The sequence below is a fragment of the Argiope bruennichi genome, chromosome 2 (assembly GCF_947563725.1).
Source record: "Argiope bruennichi chromosome 2, qqArgBrue1.1, whole genome shotgun sequence".
In the NCBI taxonomy this organism is placed as follows: Eukaryota; Metazoa; Arthropoda; class Arachnida; order Araneae; family Araneidae; genus Argiope; species Argiope bruennichi.
This window is the reverse complement of record NC_079152.1, coordinates 122,134,299-122,157,326: the sequence shown is the minus strand read 5'-3', so window position 1 is coordinate 122,157,326 and position 23,028 is coordinate 122,134,299. Positions and strand designations below refer to the sequence as shown.

At 23.6% G+C, this 23,028-nt stretch overlaps 1 protein-coding gene across 1 annotated transcript; it reads right to left on the bottom strand.

The window, feature by feature from the left end:
* Positions 1-5,563: 5,563 nt before the first annotated feature.
* LOC129961848 (ubiquitin carboxyl-terminal hydrolase 3-like) lies at positions 5,564-22,843 on the bottom strand. Its single transcript, XM_056075439.1, has 15 exons — positions 22,653-22,843; positions 18,146-18,206; positions 17,685-17,771; positions 17,438-17,515; positions 17,176-17,257; positions 16,692-16,786; positions 16,107-16,220; positions 15,076-15,189; positions 14,297-14,520; positions 12,956-13,045; positions 12,224-12,342; positions 11,925-12,044; positions 9,181-9,254; positions 8,610-8,650; positions 5,564-7,963 (listed from the first exon to the last, which is right to left on the bottom strand). The coding sequence occupies exons 1-15, from the start codon at positions 22,732-22,734 to the stop codon at positions 7,839-7,841; spliced, it is 1,506 nt and encodes a 501-aa protein (XP_055931414.1). The 5' UTR covers positions 22,735-22,843; the 3' UTR covers positions 5,564-7,838.
* Between the last annotated feature and the right edge of the window lie 185 nt (positions 22,844-23,028).

Here is a 23,028-nt window from a genome sequence, read left to right as displayed (position 1 = left end):
AATAAAACCTGAAACCAAAAATTTTTTTTCATGTCTTTGATGTTTAATTATTAGCTTTTTAAAGATAGTCGAGAGAAAAGTACTGATCTTTCAGAAAATTTATAATGATTTCAAGAACTTCATTGAAATGGAATAATAATACAACTTACTTCATTTTTTATTTATATTTGATTTATAACTTTAAAAAATGAAAGAGATTAAAATGTTAAACTTAATTTATTTATTTCCTTTCTTATATACCAAGCACACAAAAAGAAATTTTTATAATTGTCATCAATGTCTGACGACAAGATTTTGATTAATATTTTAGATTTTCCTAAGCTCTCATTTCCCCCAAAAGCTCAAATTTCTATGATTTTATATTTAGAACATTAATTTAAAAATATAATGAGTTAGATTAAAATTTGGTATATAATCTTCACAAAAAAGTTTTAGAATTGCATAGTTTTTAAAGATGTGTTGATTGGAAATAGTGCCTTATCTATCTTAGATATCTATAAATAAAATAAAATAAATTGTTGTTTGCAGTACACTTTAGATGTAAATATATAATAACAGAAATTCTGTTTAATTTCACTGGGATCCTTTATATACACAGTGGTCACAGACACTCAAATCAAAATGAATCACTAAAACTGTATTGACAAGGTGCGCAGTGATAAACTGCTGCAAAAATTAAGTATTTTTAAGCACTTTCTAAACACCTTAGCCCCAAAAATTAAGTACTTTTGTATAAGTATGTTTACGTAAACTGTGTATTTTCTAAATATAGTATTTTTTCTGTTTTATAATAATGCATAGTTTTTAATGAAAAAAAAATTCTTAACAATTAATTTTAAATGCTTATATTTATTTCTGACTTGCACAGGATCTTCTATAGTAAAATTATACCCTTTTGCACTTGACAAAAACATAAAATAATTATAAAAATAAAAAAAAAACTATTAATACCAAAAAAATTAAGCCATTTATATAAGATTAACAATAAAGATCTGTGAGCTTTTTCAACATTTCTTAAAATAAAATATCCGATAGGTTCAACATTTCTGAAAATGTTGATAGTGATACAGAAGCTCAGCATGACAACAAATTTTGTATTTGATTTTATAGAAACAACTACAATTGAAATTGAACATGACTGGGATAGAAAGTGTTTTAAGTAATCAAGTAAGAAGTACTCATTCTATTAAGTAATTTTATTTGAATCTTATAAAGCTAAAAACTAAAGCATTCCTATGGCTACATCATACGACTGGCCAGACTGTTATGAAATTGATGATAGAACAATCTCATGTTCTAAGTAAGTTTTTTAAATGATTTTTTAATAGAAAATGATAGCAGTGTTCATAATTGATCAGACTAAAAAGATATTGTATCAAAAAGGAAAAAAAATCATTAAGTATTATTTTAATATATGTTGGAACCCTTGGAATACTTCTTAGAATTCTACCCTTTTGTTGGTTTTCTTTTCTGATATATCCGATTAACAATCCATTACGACCATGATTTCGAATTAGCATATTCAATTTGAGGGAAACAAAAGCTTTCTTCGTCTTCAAGAGAAAATTAAAGACCTTAAAAATTAAGCACTTTTAAAGGTGCTTAAAAATGGTTTTCAAATTTAAGCACTTTTTATGATGTTACGCACCCTAATTGAAGCAAATAGTGATTCACTAAAGAAAAAGAAAAAAAAATGCAATGCAGAATACAAAATAAAAAAATACTGAAAGAAAATATTAGTAATATCCTCCAGTTTGGTCTATGAAGGGAGAATATAATACATCAGCCTTCAGCTTGTTGACCTTTGGTATTTATTCATGCTTGTTTTTTTTTTTTTTTTTTTTTTTTTTTGCACAATATGTTATGAATTTCTTAAAACAAAACAAAAAAAAAAACTTGTAGGTTGTTTGACACCAAAACAGAAGTGGATAGTAAGCATCCACTAATGACACAGATCTAAAACCAGCATATTAATTTTTAACTCCACCCAGCATTGTAGATAGCAGTGAATATTTAAATTGATAATCAAAATCATACTTTATATCTAACTCAAATATTATGAAGTTTATGAAAAGTTTTATAATTTTGTATACTGTTATGTGTTCATTCTTTTCAACATTTTTTTTTTTTTTTTTTTTTTTTTTTTTTTTTGATATTGAGAGATAGACAAATTAAATAAAATTACTCTTCAAATGAATAAATATTATAAGGAAGGATAATAAGAATATAAATATTTGTTTAAAATTGCATTTAAATTATAATTGTGAAGTGTAACTATTATATATAATGATTTTTAAAATGTCTGATTTTTTTTTCTTCCTAATTCTGCAATTAAATTTTTTTATGGAATCTTTAATTCCAATTAAAATTAAATCTGCTACATTATATATCTGAGGAAAAATACACTGAGCATTTACTTGTTTAACTACTTTTGATTGGGTTTTAATAGTTGTTTATGTATAAATTCTATTTTCTTTGGTAAATGTAACAACTTTACAAAAGGTAATTATCTGTGACAAAACATCATGCACAATAACAGTTAAATAAAAGCTTTATATTTATAGATAAAATATCTGTAATGAAAGCATGCCAAAACAAATATTTAACTCTTTTGAAAATATATATAGAAAAAAAAAACTTTAATAAAGTAAATGATTAAAAAGAGGTCTGAATAATTAAATATTATTCATCTTATATATCTTAATAAAATACTTTAAAAAATTGTAATTTAATATTAATAAAACCATAGTTTTAATAAATGCACAAATTATCTTAATAAATTTTTCTAAAATAAATTGAAAACATTGTAACTGAATCAAATTCGTTAGATGGCAACTAATGCAGGAAAAAAAATTAATATTTTATAATTTCATTACTGTTTGAATTATTGAAGTGAAATATTTATCAAATGTAATAATCCAGTAAATTATATTTTAAACAGCAGGAAAAAAATAGTTTATTTCTGTTTATACATTTTGTTCTAATTCAAATTTTACTTGGCCTTAGTACAGAAACAATATCACATAATTAATGTGCAATACAATTCACAAAATTTCTTTGATAATTAATACATCAAATATATTTTACAATCTGTAGTTACCTAAATTTGGCATTTATAGAACAGTAGATAGTACATGATTTTTTTAAAAATATACATAATTATTAAGGTTACAATGGGAGAAATTATATAAATTATCATTATACTATTGAAATTTTTTTTAAATAGAAAAATATTTTAATGTTAATATTGTAAAAAAAAAAAAAATCTTTATATCAATCTTTATACAACTCAAAATCTACTTCAGTGGTAAATTAACAATTTAAGTTTTAATTTTTTACAATGTACAGTTTTGGATCTCTCACCTACTATTTTAAAAATTAGTATGTTACTTTAAACAAATTTAATAATAAAGTTTAATAAATTTAAAACTTTTAATTGGTATAAATTCTTATCTAATCACTGTACACTTGTTATAGTACTGTATTCTGTTTGATAAATAAATATTTTTAATTGTTCAGATTTTCAAATAAAATACATTTTACTGATGTAATATGAGCTGCATATAACCAAAGTATTAAAAACATTTTTTTTTTTTCACTTTTAGAATAAATAAAATTTTAATTTGTCCCTACAATAAATTCACTAAAATACTCTTCGGGGTCTTAATTGTGTATAAATGAGAAAAAAATATTTAAAACTGCTTGACTAGTGTTACAAACAATGAGAATCACAAAACCATTTCTTGCTTAAAAATTAATGAAGAAAAATTCTAAAAAAGATTACTGTTACTATTGTAATGTCTTTAAAATATTTCATCTAAATTTTTAATTTGAGCTAAAAACTATCTTCAAATAGCAATATGGTCATTATGTGATTGAGCTTTTTTAAAAATGAGAAATATTTAGATTTTCTTAGGTGAAATTAGTTTCAATTTTGAAAAAAAAAACTCTTAAATGATATTTATGTATTACTGAAATATATGTTTGTGTAAAAACCAAGTATGCATAAAGAATTACAGACCTCTAATCAGTAAAAAATGAGAACAACTACTTACATTACTATTGATAAAAATATAATTTTTTTTCATTAAAAAACTCGTTTAATGATTTGCAAGAAATAGAAATCGGGCTTTTCAACTTCATTATGCCACATTTTATGGAAAATTAAAGTCAACAATTTAAGAACATTACATTACATACATGCCTATTCAAAAGTTAATCATTTGCATGAATGTTTTTTTATAAATATACACACACATACATACACTTTTAAAACTGTGCAAGAGTAAAAATCATAACAAAAAATATGTTGCTGTGTGTACATAAGAAAATGAATACAATTCATCACTTAAATGAATAACAGTATATACAATATTTTTTTTAAAGAATAAAAAATATTGTCTTAAAATAAATTGGATATTTTTCTTTGTACTTACTAAATATAAATTTAAACAAAAATTTTCATGATTCAAAAAATTTCAAAAATTCAAAATACTTTTGCCTGCTATTAGAATTAAGTTAATGATGATTGTGAAAAACAATCAGATTAAGTACAAACAAAATGCACATAAATAAATCATTTATTTAAATAACCTAATTTTAAATAAATGTTAATTTATAAGAGTTAATTAAAATTCGTGGAGAAATTAAGATTTTAGAAGGGGGAAAAAACTAATACTGTAAATTAAGATTGTACTATTTAAATAAATCTCTAATTCTGTTTGTGCTTTTGAATCTATCAACCGATTAAATAATTTTTCGCTATTAATTTTTCAATTTCTAAAATAGTGAATGCTAAAACTCAATTTCCAGAAACAAGTTTTTACACGATTTATAGATATAATATTTATCTTAAGAATATATGACTGGGAAATTTTTTTCATTATCTGATAAAAACAACAATTAATTGCATACTGAAAAATCATTCCCATTATATTATGAAATAAGCAGAATGAAATATAAATGTTTCTTTATCTATCAGTCTCAATTTTAAAGAATTCAATTTTCTAATTAAAGGGACTGTTTTGTTTACATATACTAATATTATTGTTTTAAAGAAAAATATTTCATTCTTACTTAAAGCATTTAAACAACAGTAAATATTTATACCTTTATGAATATCAAGGTTCCTTACTGCATGAAAAAAATATATATTTATTGCAAATTTTGTAATTAAATTGCCTATTGAATATAATAAGAAAAAATATAGTTGCAGTTCCAATTTATTGATTTTAAAAAAGAAAAAAACTAAATTAGTTGTTTAAAACTTTCCTAAAGATTTTATGATAACAATTTCCCACCCCTTTGGTTTTAATACAAATAAATTTATTTTTCCAGATTCCATGATTATTAACTATTGATATTATTTTATATTAATAGCATTTAGTATTTTGAAAAGTTTAAATTTTTTAATGCATTAATTTTAATTCCATTTATTTAGTAATTCATTCGAAATGCCATTGTTTGAAATTAGTAACACTGAAAATTTATTGAGTACATTATATCTATTTTAAATGTATATTTTGAAATTACAATTTCTAAAATAAACTGTGAAACATGCAATATTTATGTATTTACATGCTGCAATATTTAAAAACATAGACAGGAAAAAACTAGATATAGGTTATTTTTAATACAATATTTATCACACTTAGGTTTTGTACTATTTATTTTTATATGAAAAATAATTCCTTTTTTTAAATTTTTTTTCTTTATACACATATTTTTGCAAAGCCTGAGTTTCTATATCAATCATACTATTGATCCTGAAAGCCAATTGGTCATAAAATGTCATGCTATTACAGGAGGGCAAACTCAGAAAGGACATAAGTAACTTTTAATTCAACATTTTTATTGAAACTTTTTAACATATCAGCATGGTTTATTTAAAAAATGAAACATGCATGTTACAATGCTACAAATAAGCACAGACACACAAATATGAAAAGTACATTCACTAAGTGTAAAATTGATTATCTGACATTCCTCTTAATATATTTGCAAAATTAAACTTTTTATTGAAATTTATATCTTAAACTTTTATAAGTAATGCTTGCATAATGCTTCACAAAAATAACTACAAATAATAATTATAAACTTCTCTATCAAAACAGTTGATATACAGCATGAAATTCTGTTTTAACCCAAAAAGTAAATGGAATGCAAATGCGACATCAATTCTTTTTTAAGAAAAAAATCACCAATAAGATCGATGGAATGAGTTAAGACAGCTTAAATGCACTATATTTCACTGCATGAAAATATTACGGTTTATATTTTTTTCATTAAAGGTCAAAAACTTACAACTGTAATAAAAATACAAATAAAACAATGAAGTTCATGCTCTAAAAATAAAATTTGGTCTAAAAAAATAATATTTCCAGAAATATGTAACAAAATAAATAATACATTTAATATGTGTTAATAAGACCTTTTGATTATTTTCACAACCACAAAAAAGAAAATTTTTTCATGTTTAAATTGTACAGAATGTCACCTTCTTCTGTAATTTTCAGATTTATTCAATTATTGTTTTTATTTCAAAAACAAAATGCCATTTTAAGTACAAATGAATACCTTATGAAAACACATATAGTTTTAATGCCTTACAAATGAAAAGAAAAATGGTCAGATAATCATCATTTAACTTAGATGAATTTAATAAAAAAATATGTAGTTTCAATGCTGCCATTTGCTGTTTCAAGGAAATATTTGTACACAGGAAGACTCAGGTTCATGCAAGAATAATTCTCCATTTTACTTGAGGTACACATAAATTATAGCAGAACATACACATGGAAGGAAACAAACATATATACATATTTGATAGAACCATATGAAAATAGTCCTGTCGAAAATGCGCTTAAAAATGTATCAATAAATGCATATAATAAAATTTTGTTTTAGTTTTCACTAAATCAAACAATACACCTTGCATCTCATTAGAAAAAATTACAAAAGAAGACAAAAATTTAAATGCTTTTTAAATTTATAATAAATATATGATTTAAAGTAATAAATTCGTCAGATATGGAACTGATTGACATTTTTTGAAATCTAAATTTAAAGTGCTTTCATATGACACTGATAATTTTATTTCACTCAGAATACTAAAAGAAATTATATTAAGATTTGAATTAAAATATTTGGGAAGAGATAAAATTTTTACTTTTAAAACATTAGTATGTTTCTGCTTTTATTTAAAAATTTTAACTTTAAATGTGATTTTTTTTTTTTCATTTTTAAGGTTTGAATTAAAGGTTTAAAATAATGAGAAATATTGCCAAATATTTCTTGTTAACTGTTGTAAAACTTAATAAGTGGCATATCCATAGCAAGTCTAATAAATCTTACTAATACCGGCCCAAAATATCATTTAACAAAACATGCACGACATTCTTCATCACAAATTTCAATAACTTAATGACAGAGAGAAGTATCCATGTCAGTTTTTGTTTAAATGTACACTATTCAAGATAGCCTGCAGGTACAGAAGATTATTGGTTTCATTAGCAAGGCAAGGGAGGAAAAGGGGAAAGCTTATTTTCTTAAACACATCTTTTGACACACAATTCCAGGTATGCTAACAATATTTAGCACTTTCAATACTTAAGAACTGTAAAGACAATCATGGTATGTGTTTTACTTTTCCCATCATTGATATACAGGCAGCAATCATTTCCCATATTCTTGATGTTTAAACCAGTCGCACTCATGGATTACTTTTATTAACTCCATTTAAAAAAGGCTTTCTTGATGTATCCACAAACATCAGTAGAATAATGTTTTTATACACCAGGAGTCTATCGCATAAGAAAAAAAAAAAAAATGGGATGGCTCTAGACACTGAAAGGTGTCAAATTCAGCTCTCTACGAATGTAGAACAGAATGTAAGCCTTGCAGCTGGCAACAGTATTCACATCAGTCACAGTCACAGAACTGTCATTAAAATGATGCCAACATCCTACAAAAAACATAATGTATAATCAAATACAAGATAAAATTAAAGTAGTCACTTATACACAAAAACAAGTTTACTAATAAATTGGGAATTTGTTCTCAACTATAAAAAAATACATATGAAAATATAAAAACAATTCTCCAGAAAAATTTTATTACTAAACTTTTTTTTTATTTTCAACTTAATAATTTTTATAACATAATTTATTATTATTATATCAGGTAATCATTTTTTATTCATATTCACTACCAAGTCGTAGCACTGGTATGGGATAAAATTTAGTTAAATTTAGCAATTAAAGAATAATACAATTCTGGAAATGTTAATATTTTATAGTATCATCAATAATATATAAACATACAAAATTTCACAGCTAAAGCACATTAGGAAATGAATGAAAAAGCAATTACTAAATTCCACCTTTACAAAAATGAAACAAGTAAAACCAAACTGTATAAATAGAAAGAAGTTTCTTACTTATTATTAAAGGAACCAGATGAAGTATAATAACATGAAACTATTAATTTTTAAGAGTATTTTTATTATTAATAAATAAATCATACACATACAGTAATGTACATTTAAATAGGCAAAAAATAACATTTTGCATTAATTTATAAACTGACAATGTTCTAATCAAAATTATTACCATCATGAGTTGCATAGGCTGTATAATGGCCTGATCCAGCACTGTAAAAAAAAAAAAAAAAAAAAAAAAAAAATGTTATATTGTAATTCAATATTGAATTAGGAAAGAGGAAAATATATTAAAATATTTATCTTTATTAACATTTTTTGTCAGATTTTTAATATTTCCTTCTTTTTAAGTATGAGAATTCACATTTTTTTTTCATTCCAATAATCATGCTAGTCGTTAATTAAAATAATCATTAAATAATTTCTAATGTGCAGTTTCATTAACATTAATATGATTTCAAAAGGATTATGATCCAAAATCAATATTTTTCATTTTTCAAAAATGCTCACACAACACTCAAATTCTACCTACGTAATTCATTCATTAGATTGTTTTCTGCCATGTTCAATTCTTCTTTAAAAATTACCAAAGCATCAAACTCTGCTCATTAAGACAATAATCTGATCTTAAAATGTAATTTAAAGATAATGAAATTATTATACATTAACTCAGTTTCAAAAAAAGGATGAACAAAGAATATAGATATTATAATAAATATTAATACAAAATATATGAAACCAACCCTGAGCCATGGTGGACTATCACAGCAGCTAAATCATACAGAGTACTACCATTAGATGTTCCTCTAGTTTCATGCTGAAAAAGTAAGAAAATTATAAAATATTGAATTTCCAATTCATTTTCTTTTTAAATCAACATTGCACAATATAAAAATAAGCTTTTTTTTGTTGTTGTTGTTAAATATACTAGAAGAAGGATTCTCAAACTATCGGCCATGAGTTAATTTTTGGTGGTGCCTAATATGTGAATTGACAAGAAATGTAGAAAGAAAGGTACTGTCTCAACATGCAGATGATGTTTATTAAGAACCGTTTTATGGCACATGATATATCTGTTGAATTGTCTGTTGCTACAATCTGCCACTTCATTTTAGCTTAAGCTTACATTTCTAAATTTTGTCTATTTAATAGTTGTTTTTGTTTTGCTATAAGCATTCAATTTAGTCATAGTTTTAAAATAGTCTGGGTTACTTACTATTTTTTAAATAATTTTCTTGCTTATTTTCTTCATCTCTATTATGGATAGGTAGTTGATAAAGATACCGCCAACTGCAGATATAAGCAAATTTACAAGGATGTACATTTCTGACTAAAACTTTCAAGGTATCAAGATGAAAATAATCCCAAGTCTGAGAATGTTATCTCGGCTTTTTAAAAAAAATGTCTAAAGTTTTTTTAACTTGAAAAACTAAACTTTTAAATTTAAATTAATGGTAAGGGGGAAAAAACTATGTACACTTTATATCTTACTAGTTTTTGCAGGTTGATGATCAGTAAGTTCTGCATACAAATGTTAGGAGTTTCAAGAAATAAAAGATGCAATTTAAGGACAATTTTTACATTCAGAATACAGAAAATTTTTCAGGACAAAAAACTTTTTGAGGACAACCTCTATTATATAAATATGCATACTAGGTGTCATCTTTTATTGTGGCTCAGTAGCTAATTTCTAAACCGCTAAAGATAGACTTACAGTTCTAATTGGAAAAATGCCTTAAACGATGGAAATAATTATATTTTATGTTGTTTGCATCAATAATTGTATTCCCAGGTTCTATCAATCATATTTAGAAAAAATTTGCTGATACTCTAAAATACATAATGGGTGGGGGGGGGGGGAGGATCCACTGAATTATAGAAATGGAGGCCACATTTTTATTCGAAAAAATAATGCAACAATACACAATTTCAATCTGCAAACAATCCATTTAGATTTCTGTGAGACCTAAAAATTAGCATCTAAAGTAGTGATTTTTCAAAGTTTTATAACTTGATCAATTATAGTTACAAAAGAAAAAAAAATTATTTTTATATGTAACAGTATCAAGAATATTTTACTAAATATGATTGAGGGATTGTATACAAAGTGAGAATTTATAACTTTTTAAAATATATTAGATTCAAAACTGTTCAATGCCATTTTTAGGATTATATAAAAGATGAAATGTTTGCAATGGTAGTTGGATATAAATATTCTCAAAATTAGGATCACAGAAGCTATTTCTAGTATGATATTCAAAATGTAGGAAAATACTTTTACCAGAAATAGAATACTGCTTTAACATCCTTTGAATTACCAAAGGTGCTCACACTGAAATTTATTGATGCAAGTGGTTTTATAAAAACTTTATAAAGATCCTTTGCAGTATATCAAAACAATCATAAGCAAATAATGATAGTTTGCAATTAAAGAAAGACATTGTGACCACACAGTTTATCAGATAAAATCATTTTTAAAGTACCCATATTTAGCAATCTGACAATGCAATACAACTATATCCAATTACTAAGAAATATAAAAAAGTGAATTAGCAATTTTTGAAGATATTAAACCCTTTAACTGCCAAGTCTGTGTATTATATGGGAATCAAATTATCACATCTCATACTTATAAGTTAGCATTAAATAATTCAAAGCCATTAAAATTTGACACAAAAATTACATATAACCCACACACTTCAAGTGTTTTATAGATTCTTAATTGAATTAGTAAGACAACACAGATCTAAAGCAAATTGTTATATAATAATAAAAAAGAGAAACAATCAAGTAGGTAATACTGTATGCTGATATTTCTTAGTATATGCATTCTCCTAAAATGGAATAGATATTTCAGCATCATGACCTACTAAATACAAGAGCTGAGATGTGAATTGGGTCCAATAAAAAAATTGCATGTCAATACAATGAAGGCATTGTCATTTTTTTAAAGGAAAAGAAAAAAAGAAAAAAGAAATTTATATCAACATTTTAAAACAAAATTTGAGGGATTTATATATTTTTACAGATATATTCTTTACATAAAATATCTGTAAAATATAATTAAAATGCAGTAAAAAAATAAAGGATAAGCAAAAGCAAGTTATAATAATTTATACATTTAAGAAAATTCATTGTATTTGAACTAAATCTACATATAAGCATTGAAATAAATGTAATTTCACATTCTAAAAATAAATAAAAGTTCTATGAATTAAATTTCTAGAATTTATACAAATTTAAAATGCAGAGTTAAAGGATTATTAAAAACAGTATAAAGTTCTATAATTAATGCTACATATGAAAAAAGAAACAGACAGAAAAAATATTTAGCAGTATATTACATCAGAACCCTTACGTCTAATTATCATAGAATCAAAGAATATCAAATTAAATATCATTTTAGTTTCTTTTATTTAATATCATTTTAGTTTTTTTCATATTAATCTAGCATACAATTTTAAATGCTTCTAAAATTTTCACTCACCCTATTAACAAGAATGAATTTATTCATATCTAGGCCTTGGACAGGAAAATCAATATAGTTGTCTAATTTCGTTCTAAAGAAATTATTCCATCTAAATCTTTTCAGATGTAAGCATAGAACCTGAGGAAAGAGAATACGTAAATTAGCAAAAAAAGTTTCTTTATTTCTACAACTAAATGTTTCAATTCCAACAACTGATGTCTTAAAATGTTTTTAAAGGATGATTTCCTATTATGATATGAAAAGAAAAAAAACTTACAATAAATAATAAAAGTATATAAGAAAATAGTCATACTTACATTAGGCAAGCGTCGAATCCAAAACCTTTTTGTTGACCTTTGTTTACATTTGCAACTATGACAAAGATATAACTCACTATCGGCTAATTCTTCTAATTCAGTAAAACTACTTAGGCAATCTAAAAATAAATTACTCAAATTAAAAAATTACAATTTTATATAAGAGCAAAATTATTACTACATGTTTACATGTCTATAAAAAATATTCCTTATTTGGATAATTGAAAAAAATTATTCAACTTGTAAAAGATTCCTTAAATTTTGCTGAAACACAGCAGATATTTAGTACCCCCAATTAAACAGAAATCTCAAAATAAATGAAATTTTAAAAATATGAATTTAAATCCAAAATTTTAATTATGAAATAAAAATATGTAATAGATTTATAAAAGAAAAAAAGTTCAAGCTTTAAGTGGTTGCAAAGAATTTTGTTTCTTTCATAACAAAATAATTGAACATGTAGCAGAAAAGGATGGGAATCATAAGAGAAGAAAGAGCAGAACGAAGGTGGAGACAAAAACCAGACCAAGAATGTTAGATAGGAGGCAGATATGCTGACCAGTATCATCACATGATGTCATGAAGCTTCAGTACATACAAAGCAAATTTTTAAAACCCTGGCAACAATATTACAAACATGCATTCATTGGAAGTTACATACATCAAACTTGATAAAAGAATCTATTAAGTTTCCATTTCATACCAAAACAATTAGGGGAAAAAAAAACTTGCCTAATAACTGGATGCTAGGTAGATCATCATCTTTTGATTTATTTGAAACAGGCTTCATTACAGCATGCTGTGGAATGTCTAAAGAAAGATCTGAAAAAAAAAAATAATAATAATAAGATTTAATATGCATATGTGGCACTTTCTTAATAATCCTATTTAATTTGGTATTAAATTTCATTAATGCGTTCCCTGAATTCACAACAATTTAAATGTATTTAACTGCATTCTTTAATTAATTCAGAGATTATCATTCTCTAAAAGTAAGGAAAACCAGTTTAAGCTATCATTGCTAATCAGTCCCAAACAAGGATAAACAATTTCCATGCTTTAATTAACAATAAATAAGCTAAATTAAATATATAATAATTTTTATATTCTGTAATAACTAAAAATTTTTTTAATTAATATTTTTTTAATTAATATTTTTTTAATTATTTTTTCTGATGCAATATTATTTTAGAACTTTTCTATCAATCTTTTATAACTCACTGCAAAATAATTGTGAATGAAAAATCTAAGAATCTAATCATAAATCATTTGTGTAAAAAAAAGTACAAATTTCACTCAGAGCAACATACTGGAAATTAAACACTTCTCTGATAGAATAGAAATCGCACCTCAATTATTATACAAAATGTAGTTATGCTATTTTACAATTAGAATAAAATAAAACCGGTAAGTCATTCAAGAAAGTTTTACACAGAAAATCTAAAAATAAACCTTTCACACTTTATAAACAATCAATAAATATTTTATTTGGAAAGAGCAGTTATTCTTTTGATATTAGATTTACACAAGATCTGTTGAAAATGAAAATAAATTCAATAGCACATATGAAAAAAAAAAAATCATATTTGGAATTGTTTGAAGAATAATATTTAAAAAAATAATGGATAGTATAAATTTCCTAATATCTTCTGTCGTTCAATTTTTAATATCGATTTGGTATGGACTACAGCTATATTAATTTTGATTGTTTGTTCTTAGAAGCAAGAATTTTTAATAGGAATCAAGGCATCTAATTTAAGATCTGGAGTATAAAGAATTTAAATTATTCAATTCTGCTTATGAAGTTTTTGATAAATTACTTGTCGGATGAGAAAAATTATCATTAACTTGACTGCCTCTCAGTGGATTCATTCCTCTTGAACCACTTCAATCAGCAAATAACATCTCACTGCTTTTCCTTTTTTCTTTGAAGCAGTTATTGAATAGATAAAATATTTTAATAAATAAAAAATATTTAGCAAGAATAAAAATACAATTTATTCAAATAACTTTATGCAAATAAACAAACAAAAAGAAATAAAGAAACATAGAATTATATATTTTTTTAAATACCTAAGAAGGGATCATGTTTCTTGGATTCTGTGCCACACACCAAACAAGTCACTTCATTTTGTAAAATACCACCAAATATTGTTGTTACTATTGTAGCTTTTCCCTTAGCTCCAATAAAAAATGCATTGTTATCTTTTGGATAAGGTAAAATATTAAGGAGTTCCATATGAAGCCTGTCTAGCATATATCTTAAAAATTCGTGAGCATCTTGTTGCTGATATCCTCTACAGGAAGAAAGTGGTCTAGTAAGATTTTTAGATTGGTAGACAACATTATTATAAATATAAAACTCAACATATGATGTATTACTTAAATAACTAGTGCATAAAATGAGCCTAAAATGCCTTCAAAATATAAATAGCATTCAGAATATGCATTAAAAAATACAGAATTCTTAATGAGAAAAGAAAATGTATATTAATAAACTAAAATTCTGATTTTTAAAAAAATGCTTTCAAAAACAGCTAGCGCTTCCAATAATAATAATAATAAAAATAAATATTCAAATTACTAACTGTAAGGATACAAATGCAATTGATAGTACCACAGAAATTAAATTATGATTAAGATGTTTAGTTTGAAATTATAAAATATGAAAGACATAAAAGTATATCAAAAACTATAAATAAGAAAAATATTAAAAACAAATTAAAGCATAAATTGAATTTTTAAACTGCTAACAACATTATCTCAGTAGTAAATTCCTTCATTCAAAAATCTGATACAATAAGAATAACTTTGCAATATCATTAATGCTTTGTTATGCACAAATAACTCACCTAAATCTAGGGACAACTTTCCAAATTACAGCAAAAAGTGACTCTGGTGAAATAGCACTTTTACTTCCTTGTCTTAGAGAAATAAGAGTTTTTCTTAATTCCTCTGCCAAAAGCCTTTAAAAAAATTTCAAAAATATCAATAAAATTGAAAACAAAACAGTTAAATTTCCTTAAATAATCAAGAACAGATTTAATTGTCAGATTTTCTAGTACAAAGATAAATATAAAATTTAATGCAATAAATTTGAAACGGAAATGCTAAAAATAAAGCATTTAGTACATTTTTATGCAAATAAAATAAAACAAAATTTTGGTAAAAAAAGTAAATATGCACTTATGGCAAAAACCATCATCGTATTGTTGTATAAATCCAATTACAATTTTAATTCTATAATTTAAAATATTTCCTTGTCAATTCCAAATCTAGTTGCATATTTTTTTTGAGACATTCAAAACATAACAGAAGAAAGAGAGAAAAAAAAAAAAAAACATTTATCTCACCATTTATGACTAATGAAAAGGAAATAATGCAGTATAAAAATTATCAATAAACAAAGTTTTAATTTTATAAGTGCAGCAGCTAATTTTGGCACTCAATAATTTATAAATTCTGAGGTACATTTATAAATATTATGTACCTCAGTATTATTGTACTATTTATGTATTATTGTACTATTATGTATGTATTATTTATAAAATATATTTAGAATTGTCAAATATGCTGCAGGAAACATTATACTAATAATAAAATTAGGAAATGTCAGAAATACTTTTTACAAATTTCTAAGAGTTTTTCTTTCCTTATTTTAGAAATTATTTAAACAATAATTAAGTATCAATTTTTAAAAAAATATATTCAACTGAAATATCTTAAACTTTAATAAATAGTTTTGCCCAAATGCAGTATATTTCTTCCTATCAAATATCATAAACATAATTCATTTTCATTTCTATAAGATAAGCATTTTATTTGATCTTAAGATGGTCCAAAGTATTCTGAAAACGAAGAAATATATTTTAATAATTCTTACATTTCAGCACCACTGTTATCCTTCTTGATATGATTATTTTTCTTTCCATTTTTATGATTTTTGTACTCTAAGGATGGTAATTCCTTGAAATAACAAGAAAACTGTTGGATGTTGCTAGAAAGACAATGAAAGGAAAATTATCATTGAAACAATTTAAAGGTGATAGAAGACTTTCTCACACCAATATCAAATTTTGAATAATAGAGTTAAAATAATTGAAAAAAAATTCTGGCATGATAAAATAATTTTATAAGCTATAATTTATACTATCCCATTACTGCATCCTATTTAAGCAATGCAAGTAATATAATCTATACATAAAATTATTCAAATATATACAAAAAGCATTAAAATTTGATTGCTGAGATTTATTTAAATATTCAAAAGAATATATTAAATAACACAAAAAAAACTGAATTAAAGTTAAATTAAATATATATAATGTATTATAATTTTAAAAAAACATATATGAAATAAAGTGAAAATTAATATAATTTATTACAATTTCAAAATGAAATCATGCCTAAAAACGATTCTAAATGGCAGTAAAAATATTAAAATAATTTAATGGACATTAAAACTTACCTTAAAGACTGTAAAACAGCATTCATAAAACAAGTGTTTCCTAAATTTCTAAGACCAGAGACTCGAGCCTTGCAATAGCTTTTTTTATTTACACCCTAAAGAAAGAAAAAAAAATCAAAAAATGGTAACAAACTGCAGAAAATATAAAAAAAGTTACTAGGTACACACTTATTTCTAATAAACAAAATATTTTCAAAATATTCTAAGAGTAAACACTTAATTCAAAAAATCCATTTTATATTTAATTTTAATAAAACTAACAAAATAAATATTTTATTATAAGTTTATTTATCATTATTCTTTAAATTCTATCAACTGTAAATAAGTGTTAAACTTCAAAATCTTTTCACAGCAATATATTTTAAAATCTTCGCAAATATAACCAAAATCAATAATTAAGAATCATATTAATATAATTTCATGGATAAATAATGAATTTAATTGCAAATTGGGTCATTATGAAATAATGTTTTTCATTTATTACCTTTTTATGTCTTTTACACCTTTTGTTCTCTTCTTCTTCAACTATTATACTTTGTCTTTTCACAGGTTTAGCACATTCTGATCTATACGACACCATTATAGAAGTTATTATTAAAAAGACGAAATTGAAAAAAAAATAATTAATAAGGAAATGTGTTTATAAGAATATACAATAATGAATTTTTTTTATCAATCTTAAAATGTTTAATTTTTTTAACGTAAAAAAAGAATTATTATTATTATAAACAAATCATAAAACTTACTCATTTGAAGATTGAAATCGTTCACGTAAAGAGTTCAGTTCTTTAGTGTTATTAACTACAAAGTCATCACATACATAACTGAAAAGGAGTATATATTATCTCAATAAAATAACACTGAGAACATTTAACTTGAAATAATGATAAACAAAAATGCACTTAAAACAAGGAATTAAAATTTTATTATGCCAAAATGAAAACAATGTTAATGGTAACAGTAATTTTTTGAATAATTACTAAAAGTACTCACCAATAAGCAGCAAAATTATCACAATCCATACAGATCATATGATCAGAATTCTCCTCAAAGTGTGCTTTAGCATGTCCATTGACATATCTAAAAAATGAATTCCATAAATATCCAAGATTCATGTTTAAACATTTTACAAAAAAAAAAAAAAAAAAAAAAAAACCTTCTTCCCAATTTTCAGTAATGTATATTCCCAGAAAGAGAGAGAGAAAAAAATATTAGAGATTAAAAAGAAATATTTATAAAGTTTATGGAGTATAATTCATTGAAACCAAAGTCATGCCGGCATTTAACATTTCTCTATATAAATACTTTTCAGATATGGACTATTATTTTAATTTTTATACAAAGGACATTACACAGCACTTAAAAGAAATGATCAAAATGTTACTTCTAACACTTCAAAAAAGTCTACTTTCTAATGTTGCCACAAATTTTATATATTCAATGAAAACAATTACCTTCCACAATTCACAACTCCACAATGAATGCAAATCCATGGACTTTTATTCGTTTGGCAAGCTGTAAATATAATTTAACAGTTTTATTTAAATGCTGTGAAACATTTAAAACAAAAGTTATCAAAAAACTTTAAAGTAAAAATATAATAAAATGCTGCTTACAATAAGATTATTTAATTTTTTTCTTGGAAATACATGTTTGATTTATTATTATTATTATTATTTAATGAGTATTTTTGACTACAGGAAATTAAGTTTTAGAGCAAAAAATAAAATTTACATTCCAATGAATAAAAGTTCCACAATTTAAACAAAATAATGGTTGTATAGTGAAAAAAGTTAATAACCTACATCCCTGTGATTTTCAGCAGATTTATTTATGGTTTGATAGAAAGGAGGACCTTAAAAACAAACCCCCCCCCCAAAAAAAACACACACAAAAAAACACTATATGAATTTAAAAGACGTAAAAAAAAAATCACATTTTAATTTCTTAGATTTGTAATAATAAAAAAAAAAATGATTAAAGATATTAGAATTAACAAACATTTTTATATTTATGAGTTTTGAGCAATTTAACAATTAATAAAACTGCATGAAACATGCAATTAGTTGTAAAATAGTTTTTTCATTTCAAAGGCATAAAAAATATAAACTTTTTAACATTTTTCTCACTACATTCTAATAAAATATGTAAAACCTTAATTTTCCAAAATTAACATTGATCAGCAAATTATTGTAACAAAATAATTATTCCAAATATAAATTATACATACATACATACATACACACACACACTCATATATATATATATATATATATATATAGTTTCGTGGCTATCAATCTGAAAATGAAATGCACAAAACTGCTCAACTGTTTCCAATTTCTTAAAGATAAATAAATCAATTACAAGAAAGGAGAAGGGCCTGGAAGAGATACATATATAACTTATACCAGTAATGCCATTAAAAATAAGTAAAAAGGATTAGAAATCATTAAACATGATTGTGATTTCATTACATACATCCCTTTTCAGCAGATATAAATAATAAACAATTGATCATTTTTTAAGAAGTATTTCTACGCAAAAAAGGCGTTTCTAAAGATAGATATACATTTTCACAAATCAGAATCACTTCTTGTTTCTTCTTTTTCTAAATATTTGCAACAGGTCAAATAGAATACAAAAGAAAGAACCCTAGGCAGATACAATAACCCAAGACAAAAAAAAAAAAAAAAAAATGAACCTTTACTACAGTATTTTTTCATCCATTAATTTATTAATGACTTTCAGGTCGGGAGGGGAAAGGTACAACTTAAAATTTAAAATAACTCCTTTAATTATTTCAGGTTAACAAAACTTTTCCTAGAATAAAGAAAATTTGACACAACTAATTAAAAAGAAAAGAAAAGGGGGGGGAGAGGGAAAAACTGCATCTGTAACATTAAATAAGATTATTGAAAAATGATGACAATCATTTCTTTGATTAATATAAATTAGTAGAAAAAAGTTAAAAACATTTAAAATATTAAATCACATTGTTTTTTTTTTTTTTTTTTTTTTTTTTTTGCTCAGTAAAAAGTAAAGTTATTTTTGCAGTAATTACTAGTACTTATTTTTGAAAGAATAATTATTTCCTAACAAGCTGTTTAATATAATTTTTTTTATATTTACTTTAAAAATAAGGAATTATTTATTTATACATATATATTATTAAAAAAAAAAGTGAAAAAATAACAAAATCTGTAAAACATCATATAGATTTCACCCATCTCAAAAAAAAAAAAAAAAAAAAAAGCAAAAATTAACTAAATTTTAGCACTGCTACAGTAGTTTATATTTCTTTCTTTTTATCTTTTCCTTTTTGTATATATTTTTTTATTAATAACAATTATTGTTATTTTGAAGTTAGATTACACTCTGCAATTTGAAATGAAGAATATTTTTTTTAAGTAAAACTCTTTATGCATATTTGATTATTAATCCATAATATTTCTTCTGTTAAGAAAAACTTAATACATAATAAATATGCAGAAGCTGCATATTGTATCAAATCAAAATCTAAAACATTTGGAGTATTAATTAAAAAGAATTTGTATAACTGAAAGAAGATTTATTTAGTCTTTGATAAAAAGTAGTTTTCTTCCTTTTAAAAATTATCTTAGTCCAAAGAATTTTGGAATCATAAAAATAGAAACATTTAATGAATAAAAAATGTTAAAAAATAAAAATTATGTTTCAAATATAGTTCATTAAGATAATTACTTTCCATAGAAACGTGAAATTTATAAACATTTAAAATCATGTTACTTTGATTATTAAAAAACTATATTAGAATCTCAGTATAGATATCAATAGTTGAAGTCAAAATTTTTCCCATTAATGCATATTTTATACCAGTAGATATTTGATATGCTTCAGTTTATGGAAGCAATATGTCATGAAGATTTCATGCATAAAGTATTCAAATGAGAGAGTTTTGAATTTGGTATAATATACCTAAATAATAAAGAATATTTTCCCCCCTTTATTGTTGTTGTCCATCTTATATTTTTTTTATAAAATAAATCAAATTTAAGAATAATTATCTTAGTAAAAATATTTATATGAAATAACTGAATTTTCTTATTTAATCTCAAATTGTTTTGAGATATATATATATATAAGAATCTTTAAAGATGTTGCATACAAACACAATGCACCTTTGGAATTTTGAGTTTAAATAAATCATGTTTCCATAATAAAGATTTATTTAATATTTTTGGGTTCAATTCTTTGGCTTCGTGGATTTTAAAATGTGCCAAAGCATACAGATAATTTTTTAATGAAATTTGAAATACCATTTGTAAATTGCATATTTGCCTTTTTAGCTTTATGTTACAAGTATAGGTTCCTCATCAAATTGTTTTTAATTATTACAATCATTCCAAAATAATTTCTAATACATGGTATTATATAAAAATTTATAAAATAAAAAAAAATTATAAATTTAAAAAAATTATCTAAATAAAAAATAAATCAGTAAATGAAATTTATCAGTTAAATATAAAATAAGAATTCTTGGAATAAATATCAACTTAAGACAGTCACAAAAGATTAATTATTTATTTATTACTAATTATAGTAGCAGCTTTCATCTTATCAAAATGTACATTATATAATTCAGTTGGTTTGAAAACTAAGCAATTCTACAATTTTTAAAATAAAAGATGCCCTCTCTAAAAAGAAAAGTTCTTGTAACAGAAAACTACCAACAGTTTCTCTCTCAAAGAAATTAAGTGTGAAAAAATTACAAAGTATCACAGTAGAATTAAATATATTTTTAAAGTGTACTTAAAAATATGACACTTTATACCTTTATACAATTCATGCAGTTAATTAAAGATATTTCAGTTTTTTGTTGTTGTTGTTGTTTCTCATTGTTTATATGCTGTTTCATATTTCTGAAAAATAATAAATAAAATCTGAATTGTTTCTAATTAAATAATCTGTTCTACAATTTGATTCTGTATCAATGTTTCTTAAATAATTTATAATAACCAAGCAGTGCATATAAAAAATATTTCAATAATAGAAATTATGACAGTATATAAAAAAAAAATTAGAAGCTTATATCACAACAGTATGAGACATCTGCTAAGAAACATTTTTCAAATCTAAATTTTCAGTCCATAAAAGTTGCAGATTGCATATAAAACTACATCCCCCCCTTCTGAATAACTATAAAAATATGCATAATACTATTTAACATAATATTACTTTTCTTGAGAAAATTGGAAAAATTCAAAAAAAATGTGAAATAAAAGTACTTCTAACATAGCAAAGATCTACACATTTTAAAATCAGTATATAATGGAAGGAAAAAAAGAGAGAGAGGGAGAGAATGATCCTTAAACTCGTCAATACCATCTATTTTTTTTTTTTTTTTTAAAAAGAAAGAATACACATTGACAGGATTAAATTGAGAGACCGCAAGATCGTTATAAAACATTCTTTTCTTTTTTTTTTCAGCTCCAGCAGAAATAGAATTAATTAGTAATTAAAAATTGTGGGAAATAAAATCTTAGTTCATTTTTTTTATAGCTACTGCAATTTTATAAAATTTAGACAAAGGAACTCGGAATTCACTATGAGAAGAAAAAAAAACTGTCACAATCAGAAAATTATATGAGTATAATAATAATGATATAAATTTTTAAAATAATTTTACATCACAGATGAGAATTCATCAATTAAAATTTTAATCTTAATAAAAGACTTCTACAAATTACATGATAATAAGTATCAATTTTTATTAAAAATACTTTAAAATATAAAAGCCGACAATAATTATCTCAACAAATGAAATATTAAAAAGACGAGATATAACAATAAAATTTTTAAGACTTTGGGATCTATCAAAGCCCATGTGACATGAACGAAAAGAAATATAGATATTGTATAGAATAATTATCACACATGTATAAATTTAACATTTTTGTAAATATTGCGTTTAAAAATACTTACAAGAACACAGCCATTCTGATGACGAATCTTTCTTCACCGTTTTAACGATTTTAATTTGATTATTGAGATGGGGACATTCCATTTCATTTGCAATTACTAAGCGAAGTTTCCATCAAAATTTTTTTTATTCTTCTCTAATTCAACACAACACAGCGAGCAGATCAAGACAACCAAAGACCACCACAAATAAATTCAAGATTCAAAGACACATCAAGTAGAGTATTCTCTCATAAACAAAACTTAGAAAAAGAAAGAAAACAGTTTCTAAACTAAACATAAACGGCGCTGCAAATTCTAAATTTCATAAATACAGCATAAGCTTTGCAGGGAAATGAATTTTTAATTAAAGGAATAATTAAAAATAAATTTTGATTTT

Bases quoted from the DNA above. Each gene is read 5' to 3' on its own strand.
- LOC129961848 (XM_056075439.1), bottom strand. From the start codon at position 22,734: ATGGAATGTCCCCATCTCAATAATCAAATTAAAATCGTTAAAACGGTG. The intron at 16,221-16,691 runs GTAAGTTTTAAT...TTGTCTTTCTAG, and splicing joins GCTGTTTTACAGTCTTTAAG to CAACATCCAACAGTTTTCTT. The intron at 13,046-14,296 runs GTATTTAAAAAA...TTTTTTTTTCAG, and splicing joins GAAACATGATCCCTTCTTAG to ATCTTTCTTTAGACATTCCA.